At 40.9% G+C, this 25,518-nt stretch overlaps 1 protein-coding gene across 1 annotated transcript in view; it reads right to left on the bottom strand.

Moving 5' to 3' along the window:
• The window catches only part of LOC142143427 (cytochrome P450 2C14-like), a 50,557-nt gene extending 25,267 nt beyond the window's left edge, over window positions 1-25,290 (bottom strand). Inside the window, exons 1-4 of the mRNA XM_075201267.1 lie at window positions 25,183-25,290; window positions 18,088-18,285; window positions 17,044-17,206; window positions 122-271 (exon numbers count right to left, since the gene is read on the bottom strand). Coding sequence (XP_075057368.1) covers window positions 122-271; window positions 17,044-17,206; window positions 18,088-18,261 — 487 coding nt within the window. The 5' untranslated portion in view covers window positions 18,262-18,285; window positions 25,183-25,290. The remainder of the gene's footprint in view (window positions 1-121; window positions 272-17,043; window positions 17,207-18,087; window positions 18,286-25,182) is intronic.
• Between the last annotated feature and the right edge of the window lie 228 nt (window positions 25,291-25,518).

Genomic DNA, 25,518 nt, shown 5'->3' with positions numbered 1-25,518 from the left:
GATATACATTTGTGAGAAATATAGAAGTAGATGGGCAAAAATTTATGTGTATAACACTAACAAAATTGTTATAGTCAATTATATTCTCTGTTTTTGTGGAAATTATAAAGTAACCACTCACCTCCATAAGATTTAAATGTCTGTGTTAAACATTCAGCCTCTTCAGTAATCTTATTCTCTAAAGTTTTCCTCCCCATCCCAAAATCTCGTAATGTTGAAATAGTAAATCGCCTCATCACTTTCCAGTTCTCACCATTCGCAAAGATAAGACCTGAACAGCATGAAAATATGATTCATTAGTTCAGCAAATTAAATAGCACTAAGAATAAAATTTGCCTTAAACACTTGTTTGACGTCAGTTCTCCATCAGTCCGTCACCAACTCCCAACCTAAACCACCTTCTCATGTCCCATTGACTTTTACCTGAACCTTTTACATGTACAGTGGTGAGGGAATATCTGTAAATTGCCTAGCCTCATCTTTATTTATGCATTTATGCTGCATTAAATTATATTACACAATATTTTACCTAAATGTGATCAGATCTTAATCTATCTAATAATAAGTAACAACGGGATTAAATAGTAGTAGGGAAATTGATGGAAAAACTCTTAAAAGAAAGAGTTGTCGAGTATCTCAAACTCAGTGACTTACAGGATCCCAAACAGCATGGATTTACTGGGGGGAGATCATGTCAAACAAATCTTATTGACATTTTTGACTCCGTGACTAAAGTAATAGATCAAGGGGGAGGGGCAAAGATTTAGATTAGCTAGATTTTAGTAAGGCATTTGACATTGTCCGGTGGCCTAGTGGTTAGCACTTCTGCCTCACAGCACTGGGGTCATGAGTTCGATTCCCGACCATGGCCTTATCTGTGTGGAGTTTGTATGTTCTCCCTGTGTTTGCGTGGGTTTCCTCCGGGTGCTCCGGTTTCTTCCCACACTCCAAAAACATACTGGTAGGTTAATTGACTGATATCAAAATTCGCCCTAGTCTCTCCCTGTCTGTCTCCCTTCTCTGTCTTTCTCTTTCTCTGTCTGTCTGTGTCTGTGTGTGAGTGTGTGTCTACATTAGGGACTTTAGACTGTAAGCTCCAATGGGGCAGGGACTGATGTGAATGGGTTCTCTGTACAGCGCTGCGGAATTAGTGGCGCTATATAAATAAATGATGATGATGATGATGATGATGATGATTGTCCCTCATCGCAGACTTAAAAATATACTTGAATGCTTGGAATCAAATTCTAAGATAGTTGAATGGATAAGATCTTGGTTGCAGAATAGAAAACAGAGAGTTATAGTAATTGAGTGCATTCACAGGAGGAAAAGGTTACCCATGGAGTACCCCAAGGATCTGTACATGGACCAATGCTTTTTAATATCTTTACTGGTGACATTGTAAATGGTATTGAAGGGAAAGTATGCCTTTTGCAGATGACACAAAGATATGCAATAGGGTAGACACACCAGGAGGGTTAAAACTAATGTTTGATGATCTAGGTAGACTAGTGGAATGGTCAAGAGAGTGGCAACTACAGTTTAATGCCAAAAAATGCAAAATAATGCACTGGGGTCTCAAAACCCAAGCCTAATATATTATATATATAGCACGTTAATGGAACGACTGAGGAGGAATGGGATCTAAGAGTCACTATTTCAGGAGACTTGAAGGCAGGTAAGTAATGTGGAAGGCAGTTCAGGTGCTTAGTTGCATACGAAGAGGAATCAGTGGCAGAAAGAAAGAAGTAATAATAACACTGTATAGGTCACTGGTACGGCCAAATCTAGAATACTGTGTTCAATTCTGGAGGCCATATCTCCAGAAGGATATAAATACTTTAGAGACTGTACAAAGAAGGTCAACTAAAATGGTGCATGGCCTACAGCACAAAACTTACCCAGAAAGACTAAAAATTCTAAATATGTGTAGTTTGGAACAGAAAGACGAAAGGGGGCCATGATAGAAACTTTCAAATATATCAAAGGTTTGAACAAGGTTTGAACAACTCTGGGTTTCTCTTGCAGCATACAAACACACAAATACGCCACATGGATGTAAATGATTTGTTGTTTTTGTGATTGGTTTGTAGTACTTGGATGGAGAATAAAACACTGTTTTTGTGGGCAAGGCGTCCGATGCCAGCTAGTTGGCCGGTGACTAGGCAGCTGAACTATGCCTAGCATGAGTGAGGGTCGCCTGGTGTCAGCCTGACAAAAGTCTGCTGCGTTATTTGTGATGTGAACAATAAAAAGAACTGTTTGAGGGGGCGTGGCCTGTCAGCCATAACGGACGGTCGCGCTGTCTCTGAGCTCCGTGGAAGTCCACTATCAATAAGGACTCCACACTGCCCCCAAATAGTCAAGACCCTGCCTATAGCGCTTCCGCGACTTACCGGAGGTCGCTGCTGCACTTCAGATCGCCCCCGGGATCTCCGCCGTGCTCCTGGACCTCCCGACGGTAGTGAGGCCTAGCCCGCGCCGGAAAGCCGGGGCCTCGATTTTGACCCCGCGGCCGCCATCTTGCCACGAAGGCGCTTCGCCTCACAGGACCTCCAGTTGTAGGACAGCTCCATCTCATCTGGCCTCTCTCCCCCTGGAGCCTGCTGGCTGCGCTGTGTGGCTTGGGAGCCCATGTCCATCCTGGGAGCTGCTGACGCTGCACTGACCTGCTCCTGTCTTCTCCCAAGCGGTGAGTCACAATACCCTCCTTCTGCCTTGAGGCTGGCTGCCACACAAATTTCTAAGATCCCCTACTGGGAATAGGAGTTCGGGGGAACATAAATCTTCATTGTTATTAACCCACCTGGGTCAACCAGATCCATACAATAGAAATTGCTTGTTCCTATCTGCACTTCAACACCAGTGCTGCCATCCTGTGGCCAATACCGGGCACTGCGCTCTATAACTTTCTAAGAAATAATACCTATATATCCATAGGTCTTCTCAGTGCTTATACAATTCCATTTATTGAGAAGGGCCTTGACCGACAAATTCCTTATAATGTGGGGGCTCCCACACTTCCCACCAGACGATCAACAGATGTCTAGAGGCTAATCATGTCTCTCTATCCCCCTCGGCCCTGAACCACTTATAGCGAAGCAACCGATCCTCCTCCCTCACCACTTCCTCAACGGGTTTTCTTCCCACTCTACTACGATGCCCAGAGGAGGAAAGAAACCTCCAGGAGGAGATCTCCTTCCTTATCTCTCCAAACAGAAAACTCCGGCCAGATCTAGTGATCACTCTGACTCAGATCCTGAAAGTGAGGACTGTTCTCCTTTGACTCGCCGAGACTTTCTATCTCTCCTCAAAGAACTGAAGGAAGTCAAAACATCGGTCCAAGCCCTCCACTCACTTAAAGCAGATATTGCTGAAATAGGCGGTAGAACCGATCATCTGGAACACAGAGTGGAAGAAGTGGTAACCTATCAACAATCATACGAAACAGACCTTCACCAAATTCGCCAAGACATTACCCAACTGCAAGAAGGACAAGAAGACCAAGACAATCGAGCGCGACGCAACAATCTGAGAATCCGCGGAATACCGGAACAGATCGAGCCAGCTCACTTGGACCTTTACCTCAAGAAACTTTTCTCTCAGCTCTCCCCTTCTACTCCTGAGGAACATCTTCTCCTGGACAGAGCCCACAGGGCGCTGAGACCCCGCTCCCAGGACCCGTCCCAACCCAGGGACGTCATACTCAGAATGCACTACTTCACAGCGAAGGAAGAAATCATGAGAGAAGTCCGCCGCCTTCAATCCATCACCTTCGACAATGTTACCCTTCAAATTTTCCAGGATCTTTCCCCAATCACCCTAGCCAAAAGGAGAGACTTTAAGCCTATCACCACACTTCTCCAACAGCGACAAATTAAATACCGTTGGGGATTCCCCTTTCGCATCCTGATTTGGCATCAGGGCTCAATGCTAATGGCCAGAACTCTATCTGAAGCCCACTCCCTACTCCCGAAACTTGGAATTACTACCGGTCTTCCAACCCCTTCTGAGTCATCCGTTCTCCCTCAGAAAACAGCAAGACCCCCGTCACGTCAAGCTCCCAGTGCTGAATGGACCACTGTGCCGACATCATCGCCACCACCTGATGAAGCTTCCGTGACTTGATTACCATTCTCAGGTTTTGTTTTTCCTGTAATTTGTGTTCTTCTCTTACCAATGGGCCCACACCTCTAGTGAGGTCTCCCCTCACTTTGAGGGGCTCGCAAAGGAACACTACTTTATTCCGTAACGTTTCACATGTTAAAACCCCGTTATGTTTTTGTATGCCACTTGCTATATTATTACATGGTTAGGTTCATCTTGTTTAATATTGTCTGGGGGACCCTAGCTCCTGGTAGATCTTTAACCTTTTTTCCACTGTACTGTGCTGCATTATACTCGCTAGTAGTACTGTTTATTAGCATCTTTGCTGGGTGCTCTTGTGTCGCATACCCTCACTACAGGGGCCTCTTGATGGCCCAGGCTGTCATCTGCCTAATCTTCCCGCTTTATTTATCCACCTAACCTGTTTTGAATGAGGGCTGTTACATGAGATCACCCGATCAGTTATCAATCTTTGTTTTACTGCACTAGCAACTGATACCTCTTTTCCATGAGTAATTGTTAAATATATGGTTATATGGTTCCAGTATTTCACTACAATACCACTTAGTGCTATTCTACTCTGTTTAATTTCAAAATGTTTGGTTACACTGATATGTCTTGCTCCATATTTCTACTCTTCGCTATACCTTCCATACTTCTACTCCTCGCTATACCTTTGCCCTCTTCCTCTTACACTCCCTTCCGTCCCCCTCCTATACTTCACCTCAACTCCCACCCCTTACAATATTGCATAAATTCATTATCCCCACCCCCCTCCCAGGTTGCTTCGCCCAACACCCACATTTAATCCACTACCAAAGCCTCTATTTCAGGTAACCCAGAGGGATACACCCCTCTGACCCGTTCTCTTTGGCCAGCGCGATGCGTCTGCTGGATGCCTCGCCACGCTCCCCTGGAGCTGTTAGCTCCTATGCTGACCTATGTACTCCCCCAGTACATAGTATCCCCTCCAGATGTCGGCACCACTGGTCCCGGCCTACTTTGCCGTGTGACTTACTTCCTACCCTTTCCCCTCCTTTTCCCACCACCAACCTTCCCCTTTTTCAAACCGACCACATGAAACATTCAGATATGACTTTCTCATCTACCCCCCCGTGTACTGCACAACCCCCCAAGTGCCCTCCTGTCACTTTTTTGAGACTTCCCACGGCCCCCTACACATTGGGCTCTATCTCTATCTTTTTCCTTCTTACCTCACATGGGTCTTAGAGTTCTCTCCTTTAATGTAAAGGGCCTTAACACCCCCCAGAAGCGCGGTAAACTCTTTGCTACTCTCAAACTTCATACAGGCGATCTAATTTTCCTACAAGAAACGCACTTTCTACACAACTGCCACCCTGAGTTACGCTCAAAAATTTACCCTAACACCCATCATGCATGCGATCACTCAGCCAAGAAACGCGGAGTGGCCATTATGTTTTCGCGCCACCTTACATTTGAACTCATTGACTCACTCGCTGATAAAGAGGGTCGGTTCCTCATCTTGGTAGGTAAACTTAACAATAAACTCTGTACCCTGGTTAACATCTATGCCCCTAACCAAAACCAACATCGTTTTTTCTCAAAACTGGATACTTTGTTGACACGACTCCGTCAGGGGGACCTTATAGTAGCGGGAGACTTCAACACCGTCCTAAATAGCTCTCTCGACCGCTCTTCCCCTGTGGCTGCAGCCCTACCCATTTCAGACCCACTCTCCTCTAAATCTCTCCTCAGTCTCATGAAGTCCCAGCTTCTTTATGATTCCTGGAGAGTAAAAGACCCAACAGCTCGAGACTACACGTTTTACTCCTCACCTCACCAATCTTATTCCCGCATAGATATGATCCTGCTCAGCCATGACCTTGCCTTAAACCTCCAGGAGGCCCGGATCCATCCCCTGATTTGGTCTGACCACTCCCCCATTTCCATTGATCTTTCTGGCCTCACACCTCGTCCACGCCCCATGACATGGCGCCTTAACGAATCTCTCCTCCACAATGTAGACATAGTATCCCAGCTTAGATCACACCTAGAGACCTACTTCGAATTAAATGACTCACAGGAGATCTCTAAGTCTACTCTCTGGCTGGCGCATAAAGCGGTCATGAGGGGACATCTGCTCAGCATGGCCTCCAGGAATAAAAAAGAAACCCTCTCCAATATCAATAAACTCTCACTCCAACTCCATGATTTAGAAATCCAACATAAGAGGACCTTTGACCCTGCCACGTTAGTGGCCTTACATAAAACAAAAGCTCAACTGGATCTCCTTCTCTCCAAACAAGTTGCCAAGCGACTCAAATGGCTTCGCCAAACTTTCTATGAGAAAGGAGACAAAGCAGATAAAATTCTGGCATCTCGTCTCCGCACCGCTAGGACGAATAATAATATTGTCTCGATCCGTAACTCCCACAACCAGCTTCTCTACGATCCTGCGGCCATCAGAAAATCCTTCCAACAATATTACACAGAATTGTATAACCTCCCACCCTCCCCCACCTCCCCAACACAACAATCCAATGCCACTCTAATCTCAGAATTTCTAGCCAACTCCAAACTTCCGAAATTACCCCACCAAGCTCTTGAACATCTCAATGAGGAGATCTCGATAGAGGAAATCCAGCAAACCATTAAAGGGCAAAAAAAAGGCAAAGCCCCAGGCCCCGATGGCTTCACGGCCGCTTATTATAAGAAGTTTTCGGGCTTGCTTGCTCCCCACCTGCGCTCCCTTTACAACAATGTTCTTCAGGGAGACTCCTTCCCCCCTGAAATGCTCGAAGCTAGAATTGTAGTAATCCCCAAAGAAGGGAAGGACCCCCTCCACTGTGCAAGTTACAGACCAATCTCCCTTCTTAACCTTGACTTGAAAATATATGCCAAAATTCTGGCGAATCGTTTAAACCAAATCCTCCCTTCCCTTATCCATTATGATCAGGTGGGGTTTATCCCGGGACGCAAGGCGAGAGATAATACCAGAAGAGCCATTGACATTATCCACGTTGTCAACTCAAGGAGCTCCCCAACTATTATGCTCTCTCTCGATGCTGAAAAAGCATTTGATAGGATCTCCTGGGACTTTATGAGGGCCACCCTTGAGGCCTTTGGATTTGCTGGCAGCTTCCTCACTGGCGTCCTGGCATTATATACGACTCCCCGTGCCAAAGTTTTGATTAATGGTATACCCTCAGACCCGATCTTGATCCAAAACGGCACAAGGCAAGGTTGCCCCCTATCACCCCTTATATTCGCTCTAGTGATCGAACCCTTGGCTTCCCAAATTAGATCCAATCCCAACATTCAGGGGGTGCAGGTGGGTAGCATCAACTCCAAAATTTCTCTTTTTGCGGATGACGTCCTCCTCTCTCTATCCCAACCAGCGATCTCCCTCCCCAATCTCTATGAAATTCTCCAAGCCTATGGGATCACCTCTGGTTATAAAATAAACTATGCAAAATCAGAGGCCATGCTGCTGCATGTCTCCCCTCGGGAAACGGATCTCCTCCAGACAACCTTCAATTTTAAGTGGCAAAAAAGAAAGATCAAATATTTGGGAGTTTTCCTCACCTCACGCTATGACCTCCTCTTTCCTGAAAACTTCCCTCCCCTTTTCGCTAAGATGCTCTCTGACCTGACCTCCTGGAAACGCCTCATTATCTCCTGGCTGGGCAGGATCATAGCAATCAAAATGTCTATTATACCAAAATGGTTATACCTCTTTCAAACACTCCCGGTCGCAGTTCCTGCCTCCTTCCTTTCTAACATACAAAAATCCCTCATCCGTTTTGTTTGGAATCACAGACCCCCACGGATCTCAGCCAGCATTCTCAAACGACCAATCTCTTCTGGCGGCAGAGGTCTCCCCGACATTAAACTATATTACCTGGCCTCCCACTTTTCACAAATTGTTACCTCATATGCCCCCCCAGGCTCCACTTCCTGGCTCGATATAGAATCGGCTTATACTACCTTGCCCTATCTTACACCCTTATGGGGTCTCTCCCCTGCACATCGCCCTCCTGCATCTAAAATGCTCCCTACTATCAAGTTTGACATCAAGTTATGGGATTTTTACTCCTTTAAACTGAAGCTTACCACACAATTATCCCCCTTAACCCCCATTTGGCACAACCCTGTATTCCCTCCTGGACTCTCCGCCGCGAGAGCTCGTCTTTGGAATAAAGCTGGCCTTAAATTCCCGATAGACTTCTCCAAAGCAAACCACTGGCTCCCACTGGCAGAACTCCAACGTCACTCCCCATCCCGCATACTTAGTCCGTTTGAGTTTTTCCAAATTAGTCATTTTTTGCGATCCCTCCCACCTACCTATGTTTTGCGAGATTTAACCCCCTTTGAAGATCTTTGTAAAAATCACCCTAGGGACAGAGGCTTGATATCCCAACTTTATGGTATATTTATTGCTGCTGTCCTTCCTACTCCGAGGGCACATGAGGCTGATTGGGAAAGGGATCTAGGCCCCCCTCCGGACGATGAGGCATGGGACGACATGAGACTGGAGATAGCCAAAAGCTCCATATCCACCAAACTTAAAGAAACCTCTTATAAAATCTATTACCGTTGGTATTATACCCCTACTCGACTCCACAGCATGTTTCCCTCTTCTTCACCTTACTGTTGGAGGGGTTGTGGCCACAGGGGAACTATGCTCCATATATGGTGGACCTGCCCAACTATCTCCTCCTTCTGGGATGTGGTTTGTGGCATTCTAAACTCTCTATTTGAGGCTCCCGTTGCAAAGGACCCCTGGGTATTTCTACTATGCTATCCTCCTCCAGAACTTGACAAATTTTCCAAAAAACTAGCCTCACATATACTGACAGCGGCTAAATCCCTTATCGCGCTAAACTGGAAAAAAACGTCCCCCCCCTCTCTAACAGCCCTCAAAAAACAAATCTGGCATGTCGCAGCCATGGAACAGATTACCTATTACCTCCATGATAGAGGCCATGTTTTTAACCAGGTTTGGGCTCCTTGGCAGTTTGTGGAAAGCTCGCGTCCCCCTAACAATTAGCCCCGTGATAAGGACCCATGTGGGGTAAGTCCAGCTCCCTTATACGCTTTGCCCCCTTATCTTCTTGAGTCGTCTACACACTCTCCACCCCCTGAGCTCTTTCATATACCTGCTTTGTGGTCTTCCCCCCCCCCCCCCCCTTCCTTTCTGATTCCCTTCCCCCCACTCCCACATTTCACACTTTCACTACAGTTATATACAATTTGATACCGCATATAAAATTGTAAAAATGGTTGTCTCATTATAAGCTTCTACGTACATGTTGATTCAACTGTTCTGACTGTTTTTGTACGTCTGTTCAATAATAACACTCTTATTCCCTGTATTTGCTTATATGACCAACCAAAATAAAGAATTTAAAAAAAAAAAAAAAAAAGAACTGTTTTTCCTAGCAAGAAGTTGTTTGTGTCTGTCATCTGCTGGGTGTCAGCATCACAGTGGTGTTATCATGTGATTACAAAGGGCAGCCAGATTCAGCTGTCCACCTAACCAACCAGATGCAATGGTGGTGAATGAAATTTGTTTAATACCACTATCAAGTAACAATCTGTTATAAGATGTCAGTTGCAGTGGGAAAACATTGCTGTGTTGTAGGAAAAAGCAATAAACCTCTGGACTGTGAACTGTGGAGCAGCAGTCTGTATGCAAAAAAAACAAAAGTTTTAAAAACTACTTCTTATTATAGCGCCACACCTGCTGTTTCATTAAGGCTGTGAGTTGGGTGTGTTCCAAAAATCTTTTCTACTTTGCCTGTGTAAGATGCTAAAGCACCTGTTTGTTTTGCAAAGATAACAAAAGTTTTAAAAAATGGATCACTACAGATGAATCATAATGGTGCCTCAGTAAAGTTCCGGATCCTCTTTCTCGCACAGATGTGGCATAGCTAAATCCCTGAGCGCAATAGAATGGTAGTAGTATATAGTATACAATATCTCAGTCTTTTATTTGGAAACAGACAATAGTTCCTTTAACAAATGTGTTAAATGAAGCAGCTTCTATAAATAACTTATTGCTCATAGAAATGATGTTCCTCTATCATCACAATAGTTATACAGACTACTACTCCGTATATGCCGGCGGTCATGTTGTAGCATAATAATCTTGTGCCATGACAAATAACATTCCCAGGCTGGTTGGTATCTGTGGTTTCACAAGACTGAACAGTATCTAATAGTCACAAAGTTTCCTTAATGAAGTTATTGGTAGGAAGCATAGTATAAATGCTGGGCTCCCGTTTGGTTGTTGGGTTCAGGACATATACCGTGTAGGCACACTAACACTGCTTTGTGTTTAAATGGTAGGCTGAGTACTGTAATTCTACTAATAACAATAAGTTCTGGCAGATAGTTCAGTCTCTGCACCAAACAAAATGGCTGATCCTTGATGCTGCATTCACTTGTCTCAAAATGGTGGTGTTTAACATTACAATTCCTTTAACTGGTGGGCAGTCTTAGTTACAGTTCTGAAAAACAATGATATCTTCTTGCTAGTGGGGTTGCTTAGAGGATTTATACTTAGAGTGGTTCTCTTGTTTCTCAATACTCTTGTGTCTCAAAAGGTAGAACGTTCCACTCTTATAGGGTATAGTATACAGACTTACCCCAGTACCACAGTACTTTTTATGTCTCAGTTGCTGCTTTGTTCCTAAGAATAAAACTTTTCAGTCACACTGTTGTTATCTCCAAGTAGCCTCCTGTTTGTATCTTGCACTGCTCCTGCTCTTTTCAAACAGCACCTCACACCACACTTCCCTCATTTTTATTTCAGCCGAAGTCTCCATTTTAGATACACCCAAATCTAGCGTGATTTCAGCTGTGATGTCTCTCTCAGTCTGTCCCTCCTTGTCTGACTATGATTCCTGAGTTTGCACAGATCTTTTAAAGGGGCCCATACACATATATCAAGCTCTGGGGCACTACATTTTCTCATTTTCTCCCCTTCTGAATATTACATACCCCTATGTAATCTGACTTGTAACATTTCAAAACATTACATACACATATTACTCAGGAAATGCATTACTCACAATAATCAATATTTGCATCAGATGACCTATTGTCGTTATTGAGCTGGGAGTACACCCCTTGTGCTTCTCTCTGACCTACTCAATGTTATTTCAGCCTCCTTCTCCCTTTCTGGTTCTGGAGTTTGTACTGATTGGCTTGTAGTGCATGTAGTTGCTGACCAATTTAGGAGCATGAACATGACCATGGGATCAATAGGATGCTAAAGAAGGTTTGGTACCTTTGGACTCGACTAGGTCATGCCTGTAGGTGTTTCACCGTCTGGCTCAGAGACACAGATTTTTAGCTGACTGTGGTATGTCCAAATTTTGCTCTTTAGCATTTTTATGCTGGCTCACGTAGTTCGGAGTGTCCTATTGTGAGGCTTCGACAATTGGATAGGGAGTGGATTCCCATTGGGCATCTAGTTTACTTCTTGGGTAGTTCATTTTGAACTACACTCTATCTCCGATTCCCAATGGTTCTGCACAAGCGTTTTGATTATCTTAGTTCTCTTGGCGAGCGTGAACTATCTGCATATTCTCTTCCACAATCTCTCGGGCCTCCCAAATTCTCCTCTGGTATTCAGTTACCAAGCTGTTGTGTGCTTATCTTCTCCTAATTGCTTGGATGTTACTTTATACTTCAGATCCACAGACAGCTTACCCTGTCTTAAAAACATGAGGTAGTAGGGGGTATACCATGTAGAGTATTGTTCTGTAATGTTGTAGAGAAACACGAGTTTAGGCAATAGCTTAGACCAATCTAACCTCTGAGGAAGTGGAAAAGCTTGCAACATACTGATGATTGTCTTGTTCATCCTCTCACATAATCCATTTCCTTGCGGGTGATATGCAGTGGTCTTTAATTTCTGATACTGATACATTTGCCAGAATTCAGTGAAGAGTTCGGATTCAAAGGCTAACCTCCCTTTGGTCAATATCTTCTCTGAAAAGCCATAAGGTCTCAGAAATATTTTGAGCAAGACTTCTGTTGTGGTTTTAGCAGTCAAGTTAGAGGCAGGTGTCCCTACTGCATACTTGGAAGAGTGATTGGTGATCTTTAGGGCATATTGATACCCAGTGCTGCTGTACTCCAATTTCATATGATGCAGCGTCACTAGCTCCAATGGTTGGCTGCTCTTGATAGGGTGCAAAGGTGCTTGATGCGTAGGCCCCACTTGCCTCTTGAGACTGCAGGTTCGCCACTCCTCACAACATTTCTCAAAATCTGGACTCATGCCTACCCAGTAGTATCGTTTCGTAATGTATTTTCGGTCTTGAAGACTCCAAAGTGTCCGTATTGGCCGTGGTATGCCTCGAACATTTGCCTTATGTGTTGCCTGGGAACAACCACTTGCTCGATTGTGGTGTGGGTTTTAGGATGTTTGTTTAGCCACACTATCATTCCCTTCTTGATCCTCAAATGGATCCTCTGTATCACAATTGATTAAATTCAGGCTCCGCCATGAAGAAGAGTAATAGAGAAATGGAAGCGCTGGTATAGTAGATGATATTTATTCAATTGCTAAAATAAGGTATTAGAACACATAAACACATACAATAAAAACATACAATACAAATTTGTACAATGAACCCCAGACAAATGGCTGTTAGAATCACTATACCGGTATAAGTGAGTAGCCTGCAGGCATTATAATAGATCATATGAGCTCATACAAGTTACATAATATTTTCTTTCATTCCTTCCATCAAAATTTCCTGACAATGAGTGTAAGTATGTCTTTACTTCTCAGTGTGCTCCTCAAAGAACATAAGTGTAGTGACCAATAGTACATTACTGATGAAAAAGTCTCAGATGTATAATCCTTGAGTCTGGCAGCCTGAGATAGGAATTCCTTTCCAGTCAGTAGTTTGGCGAGTTGGCTGAGGACAGGGTTCTCTCTCTGCCACTTTAACCAATATGTCTCTTCCTCTTCTTTAGATCGGTCACCATCGGAACTGTTAGATGAGTGCACTCGGAAGGCAATAGTGTTTTGCCGGGCAGTTTCTGTGAGGAAGGTTTGTAGCTCCACTGTCCCCCATTCCTTCTCATCTGTCACTGCATTTGGGCGTCACGATAGAGCATTCGTATTTACATTCACTCGACCACTTTGGTACTTGATTGCATAATCGAAGTTCACCAAACTGGAAGCCCACCTTTGTTTGATCGTTCCAAGTTTTGCTGTCTAGATGTAGATGTGCCAGAGGGTTACTATCAGTGTATGCCATGACGGGTGAAGCAGCTTAATAGTGCCAGAATTTCTCGGTCACTGCCAGATCAGGCCCAGGAACTGCAACTTAAATGCACTGAAGTTTGCCTCTGCCAGGGCATCATAGTCTTATTCGTTCGGCTCAACCTTGGCCTTACAAATCACAGTTGTCTCCTTATTAGTCTTCAAGAACAGGAAGTGAAGATCTGCCACTCAGACCTTCCGGATTTTCCTCTGTGGGTCAGCGAACCTCTGAAGGGATTGCAAGACGTGGACTGCGAGCGCCAGTGTGCCACTTTTGGTAAGCAGAAATGGCTTTGCATCTTCTGCCTCTCTGGACATCTTCTTGTTGCTAACTCTCTTCTCTGTGCAGAAATCAACCATCTGGAGAGTGTTACAAGACTTTCATTCCCAGAATCACAGGTGCGACCTGAGTTTTGTGGACATTCATAATGATGTACTCTTGCTGTGGGAGCAGAGCTTCTACAATCCACATGTTGGTTCCCAATATCCCCGACACGAGATGCTCATGCCATATGTGACGATACCAGGTTTATCTGGCCCAATTATACCCACTTCACGTTTGCTGGCCACCCAGGGAAGCCTACCCAGTACCTTCTAGGGTTCCTATTGTCGAAGTCAGTAAATTGGATAAAGTCATTTCAATTAAAGTCTAGCAAACTTGGTTGTCTTTGTTTGAAAAGATGCGTACGGTACGCATCGACGTACAAGGGCACGCTACGGCGTGAAAGGGCGTACGCATCCACTACACGTGGCAGCAACAGTAATTGGTCTTTTACCATACATTCGCACAAACACGCATACTTATAAAATAGTACACATTAATGGTAGTTGCAACACATAGTCAGTTATGTCGAAATATAGTAGTATTTATATGTTATATCAGAGTTACCTGCATATTAGTGAAATACACGGAACGGGTTAAAGGAATAACATCATGAGTGGTATCATAATGAACCTTGTTACATATCCTACTGTTTGGTTCACTCTGCGAGGGAATCGCAGAGTGCATACGCAAGTTATGAATGATAGGGAATTATGAACTACTTAAGACTAAGGAATCCTGGCGGGAAGAGCAGAGCATACCCCCTGCAGAGATGACCCCCTCCTTTGGATTCCTTAGGATGAACCAGCCAATGATTGACGACCCCTTGGACATTCCTGAGACCCGGACCAATAGATGCAAGCTATACCATCTCCATTGTATTACTGTATTTGATTGTGTATAAAAGCAGCAGCTTGTGATCCAGAGTGCAGACATCTTGTCCCCAGACTTCAGGATTGAATGACTGCACTGGATCCAGAGCGCCTGCGATAAGTAACGGCTGTATTTACTATTACTTCGCTTGAGCATATTTTTCCACTTATTGCGAATAAATCTTTGTGCTTTGGAAACACAAATCGAGGTTCGACAATCGTTATTGGTTAGCGACAATACGCACATAACACTATAGTCACTCAGGCAAATGCAGTTAGAATGTACAATACATTTATTGTAATAAAAACAATCACTGGAATATTATACGCACAGTAAATAAATGTCAGACAGGTTTACCACATTATCTGTCCCTTACCCCACTAGCTTAAGGAGTTACAGTCATTGGGCTGTCCTGAATTGTGGAATCTATTGAACTCAGGGATTCACACAACCATTGGGAATTTTAGGGATTGAAACAAACCAAACTAAATAGTTCACGATGTCCCTCTGGAGTTTTTAGTAGCAAGGCTAGTCTCTTTATTCACAGGTACAGATGCAATAGATGAGCCATCTATGGTCTCTAGAGGAATGGTTCTGGTACCATTCAATATTCCTCTATGGTAGGAACATGATGTCATTTGTCAAATCCAATATCAATAAAATGTCCCATAGATGCAGAATTCATCAAGTCTGGACCAGGTATGTAACTGTCACCCTGGCCCAGAAATAGTTGAAAAGAACTGTTGGTGTGGGATACAGTCAGAAGATCTCAGATGATTTCTCCAAAGATGGAATTTAGCATGACGCAGATGTTAAAGGTTTCTAGATGGCTTATGATTCTTTCCTCAAATAGAACATTCTGTCAAAAAGTATTTTGACCTGGCACAGTGGTGGCAGAGATTCAGTTCTCTCATCCTAAGTTTTTGCTGCATGCATGTTGTACTGGCAAAATAACACATTTCTCTTCATTTCTCCATGGAAAGTTCAGTGAGACAAGTGTCTATTGCGATGCATGTGTCCATAAAAATTTACAGATCCTGAGGAGAGTGTACGCAGGATAATTTATACATAATGTTATCATTAAGTCTTTGCCAAAACTGAAGTTGTTTTGCAGCCTTATTCCAACCTGTATCCTCCATCCACTGATGACATTATAGAACATATTCTAAAACAGAATGGGGAACATTGACATAGATTGTACAGTATTAATTTCACAGCAGTTGTCTTGTGTGAATTCTTTATCTCTCTTCTAGTCAGAAGCTTGATAAAGAATTTAACAGGAGAGCTTGCTTTTCCAATAATGATGTGGCCCAGGATATGGCATCTACTTTATGTAAAGTAAGGACCATGCCAACATTTAAGAAACCTATGCCACAGGTTCTGATAGATAAACCTACATTGGGCTATTAAAGAGCAAAATTGCACGAAATTCTCTGGAAATGTCACATTTGGTTCAGGCTCCTTAGTGTTTGGCCATGGCAGATTAACCACAGGAGATGCAGAAACTGTTCTACTGTCTATTGGTATGGCATTGGCCCCAGTGGTAGCCATACTATGTGGACAGATTATTCTGTAATGGTATGTGCAAGTAGCTTGAAATGGACTGCAATGATTGCTGGCCACATTATAATCAATAGTTGTGGTTAGTGAAGCAAATATCCACACTATATACAAAGGAGCCTCCTGACAGCTGTAGTCAAAAGCATGAAAGAGGTTAAGAACTGCAGTCCTGGCCATATACAGAGTTCACAATTTGCTGTAGGAATCAAAATTGGTGCCCAGATTTTGGCACACAGCGCATCCTGAAGATTCCAAGTGGCTATGATAGGAATAAATGTCCAGGGGTTATCTGTACTTGTGTCAGGGTGAATGCTAAAGATTCAGTACACAGTAATATAGCAACCAAGAATGGTTAGTAACCATAGTCAGGGAAAGAAACAAAGATTACACACAGGAAAGACACAGTTGTATTTGCAAGTACTGCAAGGGTTAATGCCCAAAGTGTAGTGCATTAGGAATAACAATAATCATGACAAGGTACATGCCAAAGATTTTGTACACTAAAAGGTGGTAAGGAGAGCAATAGGAATGCAAGACTCTGGTTCAGGACACTCAATAATCTGGCTAGGGACTGATATGCTTGCTGAGTACATATAGCAGCTAAGGTGCACAGGGCGTCAATAAAGTTTCTGCTGATCAAGTGCATTCACACACTGGGACATGGTTTAATACGGGCATCATAGCCCCCCTGTGTCTCAACCAAAACTGCAGAGGCAGCAAAGTACATAAGGAATATTTACAAGCAAGGCATTCATAGAGCTGACCCTGATGGCATAGGATCTGTGATACTGTTAAGGCGGTTTGTGACACAAATAAACCAACAGATTTACTTTCAGCTCTAACATTTTTAAAACATGCATTTATATATATATATATATATATAGTCTTTAGGAAACTGAAAAAAAATTACCATTGTCCTTTTGTAGTGTAGATATCACTGGTCGCTTTGGTCTATTAGAAAACTGATCAGCATGGTTGATTAGAGCATCTTTAATAGTATCAAAGCCACATAAGATGACCACCTTTGCCATGCCTAACTGGAAGCTGTATACTGTGCCATACATCTTAGACATCTGTAAATACAATAAGCAATAGCAGAAGTAATTGGAATATAGTCAGCCTTAAATTACATTATGTCAGTACAGTAACCATTTTTATCGGGAACTGCAGTAGTTATCTAAATCTTTAAGGATATATCACAAAGTAATCTCCAAAAAGGTATTCCTATAGTAAAGCGAGTATCTTGAAACCTAAGATGTGAAAGGATATTACGGGTCGGATATCGCTTTCCCCTAAGTATCAGAATGGTTGGGAAAACAACTCTTGCATCTACAGTGATCTCTAGATGGATACAACTTTGGTAACTGTGATGTGTATCACTTCTTGGCAGCTAAGAAAGAAGAGTACATGGAATACTCCAAAAACATACTGGTAGGTTAATTGACCCTAGTCTGTCTGTGTGTGTATTAGGGAATTTAGACTGTAAGCTCCATTGGGGGCAGGGACTGATGTGGGTGAGTTCTCTGTACAGTGCTGCGGAATTAGTAGCACTATATAAATAAATAAATAAATGATGATGATGATGATGAATAAAACCATTATGATTGTGGAAAGGAGAGAGTACAATAATGCAGCATACAAGTTTGTGGAACTTTTATTTTACTTAGGATAGGATGACAAATAAGAGAGCCATTAGTGTAAGTGTAAATTGCCATTCTACATTTACACCCTCCTACACAAGTACTTCCTTATCATTTTAGGTTCAATTTAGTAAATTTATTTAAATATCTGCCCATTTCTCCTATTATAAATGTGGGGAAATTAATTATTCTCATTTAAATTCTCTTGAAATACTTTCTGGACTAGAGAATGGAAAAAAAAAAATCTTAAATATAGCTAATTCAGTTGTAGACATAAATGCTTTCGTAGTGTTTTTGCAGAAGTAATATATTACCTCTAGAAATGTTTTATGAGGTCTTGCCATGTCGATCATATGTAAATTCCCAATGATGGGTAAAGTCTTTGGACCCGGGGGTAAGTTCTTGTAAGTGTGTTTTTTCCGATTGTTAAAAACATAGGCCAAAAATAGGATGACTACAGCGGACAGAAGAATTGAGACAGGATCCATGACAAACAATGTCTTCTGTATAATCTAGAATATAAAGACAATACATAGGACTTTTAATAGAAAATTAAATATCCATATACATAAAATGCATATTGTTGATGTTCCTACAACAACCCTTAACGCAACTTAACTTATACCATAATAATAAACCAATAACCACACGACAATTAATTAAAGTTGGAAAAGAGGAGTTTATTAAAGAAAGACTAAATACGAAAACTAAGGTGGTGGCGAAAGCATGACAGTCAGTCATTGATGACGCGCCCACATCGTGTGTGATGTGATGCGGCCGCCTGTAATATTCAAGAAATATGAGAAATATGGCATCCACAGGTGAGGAGGGGGGGGCGGCCAGCCCAAAAAGCGGCTAGACTGACCGATGCCCCCCAGCCCAGCCCGCCCCTGAGTCAGCCACACTTAGCAGAACCAATAAAGGTGCAAAAAGGTTAGACCATTATACCACCTACCCAGGTTATACCTTATCTATTGGCCGGTGCTAAGATGTTCTCGAGTGTCTACTATTTTTCTTGACTCGACAATGGCATGTGACCGCTCAGCAGGCCAATAGGTCCTCCTAGAGGTCCAAGACGCTGGTGACTTCGAAAGGAGTATGGTTAAAATTAACAGATAACAAGCACCATATGCTCTCTGGTTGCTGACTGAGCTGCTCTCCTACCCCAAGGCAACTGAAAATAGAAACCACCAACTTGACCTCAGCAGCAGGGTGGGTGGGTGGCCACAGCACAGCTCGAACACACAAGACCACTCGCAGGGATTAGAAGCTAAAGCAGTGAAAGCGGCCCCTCCCTTGTGCTGCTATTGGCTGCAACATTCTGAGGAAAGTTAACTCCGTGAGGGTAGGTTGCAGAAACCCAAACAAATCATTTTAACTGCGTTCAGCTGATGGGCTTCTCTTATATTTATAAGCAATAGTCAAAAATCTTTCTTATGTACTCCTTTGTATTTTTCCATCAGAGCGAGGTAGAAGAAGCTGGAAGATCGACATCTGAGGATGTCCAAAGGTTGAAATACGGTGCATTATTATAAATAAGTATTGTGTGGTTTTGCAACAATTACACTACAGAATGTAGGGCCCAATACATTTTATAATTGTACATCATGGCATTCTTTTTAAATCGAATCCTGTTATTTCCATGTTCAAAGCATTAAACTGTGGCCCAAAATGTTACATTAGGAATGGTTAACTATAGGCAAAGTAGCTTATGAAACTAATGTGGGGTCTAAGCAGCAGAGAGGTTGTGGAAATAGAGATAAACTCAGCTTTGAATGTATATGTAATTGGTCTGCTGATTTACTGATCCAGACATCATTTAGATGTGGCAGCTATTTTTTTATAGTTCGGGATAGATATAGTTGAAAAATTGCAATGTTGAGTGTTTGTTTTGAGATGGAACAACACTTAGGGGTATATTTACTAAACTGAGGGTTTGAAAAATTGGAGATGTTGCCTATAGCAACTAATCAGATTCTAGGGGGTATATTTACTAAACTGCAGGTTTGAAAAAGTGGGGATGTTGCCTATGGCAACCAATCAGATTCTAGCTGTCATTTTGTAGAATGCACTAAATAAATGAAAGCTAGAATCTGATTGGTTGCCATAGGCAACATCTCCACTTTTTCAAACCCGCCGTTTAGTAAATCTAGCCCTAGGTGTCATTTTGTAGACTGTACTAAATAAATGACAACTAGAATCTGATTGGTTGATCTAGGCAACTTCTCCACTTCTCAAAACCGCTGTTTATTAAATATTCCCCTGAGAGAGCTATGGAGCTCTTTCAATATATTTATATGGATCAATGCAATTTCTAATTACACCCTTATGCATAAGTAAAGCTACATAATGAGAACAACATAATCTAATTTGTTGAAGTAGATTCTTTTTATCTCTTTGACCTATTAATGTGAATAAATTGGATACTCTTGAGTCCTCAGTTTTAATAGGCATTTGTTTTGCTTACATTCTGCAGCACGCATGGACATTCAGGTAGCTAGATTGATAATAAGATAAGAATAACGACATAATAAGATATGAAAAAAGATAAAATAATTATGTATTGTGTTTAATCTGAGCACCCGATCTAACAATTCTTTACAAGCAAAACTCCCTTTATTATGTTCTATTGAAAGAAATAGTGATTGTAAATAAATCATTGCCCACCAATATTCTTCCTACCATTCAAAGTTTTCTGTAAGTTTCAAAGAATGGTAGCATATTTCAAATAACAAGGAAGTTTGACCACAAATTGCTTTAGGACAATATCTACATACTCTAAAGAATGAAAGGTGAGGGCTACAACAAAATCCTCTATAGGATCCCTATTTAATACTGTATAAGATTTAGGAGTTTATTTACTAAACTGCGTGTTTGAAAAAGTGGAGATGTTACCTATAGCAACCAATCAGATTCTAGCTGTAATTTAGTAGAATTTACTACATAAATAACTGGAATCTGATTGGTTGCTATAGGCAACATCTCCACTTTTTCAAAACCGCAGTTTATTAAATATACACCTTAATGTCTGTTAAAGGGACTAATAGTATGACAAATATGCTAATGGTCATTTCATTACTTATTTATTACTTTTATCATCAGCAAACTCCTCATAAAGATAGTTCAGGTTTAACCCAAGGAATACAATTCCTATTCTGCTCTAAATCCACAGAACCAATATTTATATCATAAGCTTAGGCTTATATTTTCAAGACTATACATAAAATGTTGCTACATTTAAAATGTTTTTTTATTCTAATTATGATTCTAATTGTAACAATCATATGCATAATATAAAACATTATATTAATCATAGATGGTATCATACATGTTAACACATTACATTAATTTATTCCTTCATATACACATATATATATCTAAGCATTGTATATATGTGTAAGTGGGCATGTCAGAATCATTTCATTTTGTATTTAACTTTGTGTAAATGCCAGCATGCCTTGTATGGAGTGAGGGTGTGTCTGAATCTGTATTAACGGTGTGTGTGCAAGCTTGTATTGTATATTTTTTATACATGAGCCAAAACCTTATATTCTCCAACTATTTCATTCCAGTTTTCTCAGTCAAACTTCAGCTACCTCACAGAGAAACATATACCATTTATATCACACTTTATATGCATGTGTTTAGCGGAATATATCTCAGAATATTACATCATACTTCAAGAAAGATATTATGTATCTCACAAAAGGCACTAGTCAAGGTAGTCGTATTAACTGACAAAGACAGCCCTTTTGAAAGCATGGAAGCATTAAATCAAACTCACTGTCATTATCTCATAACACAGGAAAGCATCATTACATGCTAGCTATACAACCATGCACCTCTATAAATTCAACATCTCTTGCAAACCAATTCATGTGAAGCAGGCACAATATCTAATTATATGAGCACAGTATAATGCCTTATTAGCACAGTATATATCACTATGATACCATTTATATCACACATCAATCACATAGACACATCCCTATAATTTAATTCATATCAGAAACTGTACATATTCCATGCAAACTCTATTACATCAGTTTCACATTATAATTAGTACTAACTCTGCAAATTCCCCCAAACTATAGCATAGACAGATGCTAGCACACAATTTCACTTTATAACTAGTACCAATTGTCTTCTATTTAATCCATTCAAACTAAACCATATATTACATGACTACAGTTGGAAATTCTAGCTATCTTGTAAACTTTATAATCGCAACCATGTATAGACACTAACTCTGCCATCCTTTGATGCCTCACACTCCATAAATACTTTCATGTCCGTGGGCTTCAATGTGGTAAAAAGAGCAAGAGACTAAGAGAGAGAGAGCCTTCACTCTTGTGTGTTATGAGATATAAAATCTTCCTCTGGGTGGAGAAACTCTGCCACAGGAAGCAGTCATTGTGTGTGCTGTGGCTCGCAGCATTTGATACGTAAATGCAAGCTGCTTCTCAGGCCAAAATATGTTCCACTATTTTTGTGTACAACAGCCAAGCATGTGTTAGAAAAATAAAATATCCTTATGAGCATTACCAAGAAACCTATTGGATTCTTTAAGGTAGTCTTTATAATAAAACATTCCCCCACCTGCTTGTTTATAATCAGACCCTTGAAAATGATAAGGGAAAAAGAGTGTATTTTTAACATTACTTTGTGCATCGCTGCATAGTGGCCAGCTCTGCTGGTATATTTATAGGGAAGACCAACAGTGGGTCTTCTGAAGTCTAATGCCTGCTATATTTGGTGAATTTGTGGGGAAACTTAATTAGAACAGGCTAAATTATCTGGAGCATTTAACTTCCACTAAAAAAGCCGGTCTAGACATTTCATAACCGGTTCTGTTTTGATCACAAATAAAGTATTGATTTTTCTATATAATGTAAGTTCATTACCTATTTGTTTATGAAATGTGTTTAATATTAAGCAACACTAGCGTTTATCTTTCTCTGTTATCTGTTTTATATTCATATCATGTTGCCGACCATGTGCAGACCACATTGGAAGTCCATAAACAGATAAGCTTCTTTATTTCTATCTCTAGTGCACTGGAATCAATAGCATGTGATTAAGACGTCCTCCATGATATAATAGCATACTATACAACCCTGCTTTTTCTTTTGGTATTTTATATACCCATTGGAGCTGTTAAGCATTAAGAGAAGGATCAGACCTGAATTTTATATGCAGATATTTGACAGAAATATTTAGTAGAAATATATTAAGGGTACGCATCCACCTATACTCTAATATAAAACACTAAGGCAACCTCTGTTGCATTTTTGATTTTCAGATTTAACACCTGCAATCCAAGGGAAGGATTCTACCTAATACTCAAGAGATAGTAATTGTATATTTATGATTTATTTTTAATAAAAAAAAGGGTGTATTTTTCCTAACACTCATCCTAGGTATTACTATAAGAAAAGAGAAGGAAGAAAGTCCAGCACCCAAGAGCATTTCCTAAATGTACACACAGATAAGAGTGTGAGTAATTGACTAGATTATCTTGGAAGAGTATAATAAATAACTAGAGTGTAGAACATATTCACCCTCCTATTACAGCATGCATTACACAGATTTTATGTTAAACAAACATATGAAACTGAGTCTCTACCTTTGTCCCCTTTTTGAGCCCTGGGGTTTCCTCTATTCAGTTCTCTCTACCTGCTCTCCTCTGCATTTCTCTCTCTCGAACCTTGACTAGAGAAAGTGATTCCTTTCTAAATCAGCATTGTTACATTATTTTGTGACTGTACCCAAAAAAAAAAAATTTGTCAAATAAAACACAGGCATACAAACACTGGACTAATTTTCTCAAAAGCCATTTAAACTATCAGGTACATTTTTGTTCCACAGAAGGCAACATAGGAACATAAAGAAAACATACAAACTCCACACAGACAGCACACTGATGAGAATCAATTTGGCCCCAGCGCTGTGACGCATAAATGCCAACCAATGTAGGACTAATTTGGACTTGGACGTAAGCTGCATCATCTAATACATGGAGATGCAGAAAAGGAGAGGACAGTCACAAGCAAGTACAGCACAAGTATAGTAAGGGCATGTTCATATAATTACAATGCAATTAAACATCTGCAGAATTTTTTAAAGAGGATTATCTCTGCTGAAGTGCTGGTGCAATGATACACAGTGATGATGATGATGATGATGACAAATAGCAGCACAATATTGCTGCTTCTGAGTGGCTGATTGTGTATTGACCCCTCCAGTACTTAAATAATTAATGGCTATATTATATAAAATTGCAGCCCTCTATCCACGTTGCTTAATTAACATTTTTATTAGGACTATTGCATAGAAGAAGTTACCTATTTGAATTTAAAAAAACAACAGATGTTTGAGTTTATTTTATTTTGTATTTAAGATTTGTTGTTTTATTTAATTGCATTTTATATTGAATGTAAATTGTGCATTTACTAATAGACACTATTACAGTATTTCTTAATTGCATTACACTGCATTACATTATTGAGTTGTAGGCAAAAAGGGTAATGTGACTTTAGCATTTATTACTAATACTGTCAGGACACAATACTTTGTTGGTGAGGACATATATCTGACATATGCCAAATATTACTGCTTTGGGACTGGATGCATTGTGGGATTATTAGAACTGACGTTAATATGCGTTTTTGTGAGCATCTTATCCCTAACTACGAGTATATATGTGTCCACCTTATAATGAGCAGCATGGTGGCTAAGTGGTTAGGTCTTCTGCCTTACAGCAATGGGGTCTTGAGATCAATTCCCGACCATGGCCTTATCTGTGAGGAATTTGTATGTACTCCCTGTGTTTGCGTGGGTTTCCTCCAGGTGCTCCGGTTTCCTCCCACATTTCAAAAACATTCTGGTAGGTTAATTGGCTGCTAACAAAATTTACCCTAGTCTGTGTGTGTGTGTCTCTGTCTGTATATTAGGGAATTTAGACTGTAATCCCCAATGGGGCAGGGACTGATGTAAGTCAGTTCTCTGTACAGCTCTGTGGAATTAGTGGCACTATATAAATAAATGTAACAAATGGTAACAATGAGCCAATATGTTTCTGTGCTAATAAATAGTAAACTATTCATAAGGAATCCCCGGTCATTCAGTAGGCAATAAAAACAATAAAGCTCACATGAAACAATTAAGTACATATTATTATAGTGACATGTAAGACACAACCTGCAGATAAACATTTATGTGTGTTAGATGATACGCTTTACTCATCTGAATATTTAGTGTTTGCTATTAGTAAATCGGTATACACGTATTCGTTTATACAGGTAAATGACATATATTTACATTGACTTATCTTTAATGAGACAAATACGGATATTTCAAAGAATAAAGTCAAAAATTTGTATGATAAGTCTGAGAATTTGGTTTCTTACTGAGTACTGTCGAAGTTACAAAAAGCGCTGATTCAGTCTTCTATGCAGTATTCTCTTCTCCTGCAGAGTTGTGTGCTTTTAAACTCTTAGAGAATATTTAACCCATATGATTAGAACACACCTGACCTGCAGACGACTAAATAAATTCCAAATGACTCCACCCACACTGAACACTAGTCTTTCACAATACTGTATATGTATATAATACATGAGTGGTGTGAATGCTCGTAAAGTGATCCCTTTGTATATGCTAGTTTAAAACACAGGACAATACTGACATTATAGTAAGGTGGTGTTATAAAGAGGGTGACATGCAATGGAATGAACACATTTTAA

The sequence above is a fragment of the Mixophyes fleayi genome, chromosome 3 (genome assembly GCF_038048845.1).
Source record: "Mixophyes fleayi isolate aMixFle1 chromosome 3, aMixFle1.hap1, whole genome shotgun sequence".
Taxonomy (NCBI): Eukaryota; Metazoa; Chordata; class Amphibia; order Anura; family Limnodynastidae; genus Mixophyes; species Mixophyes fleayi.
The sequence above is the reverse complement of the archived record's forward strand: the minus strand, read 5'-3'. Positions and strand labels throughout refer to the sequence as shown.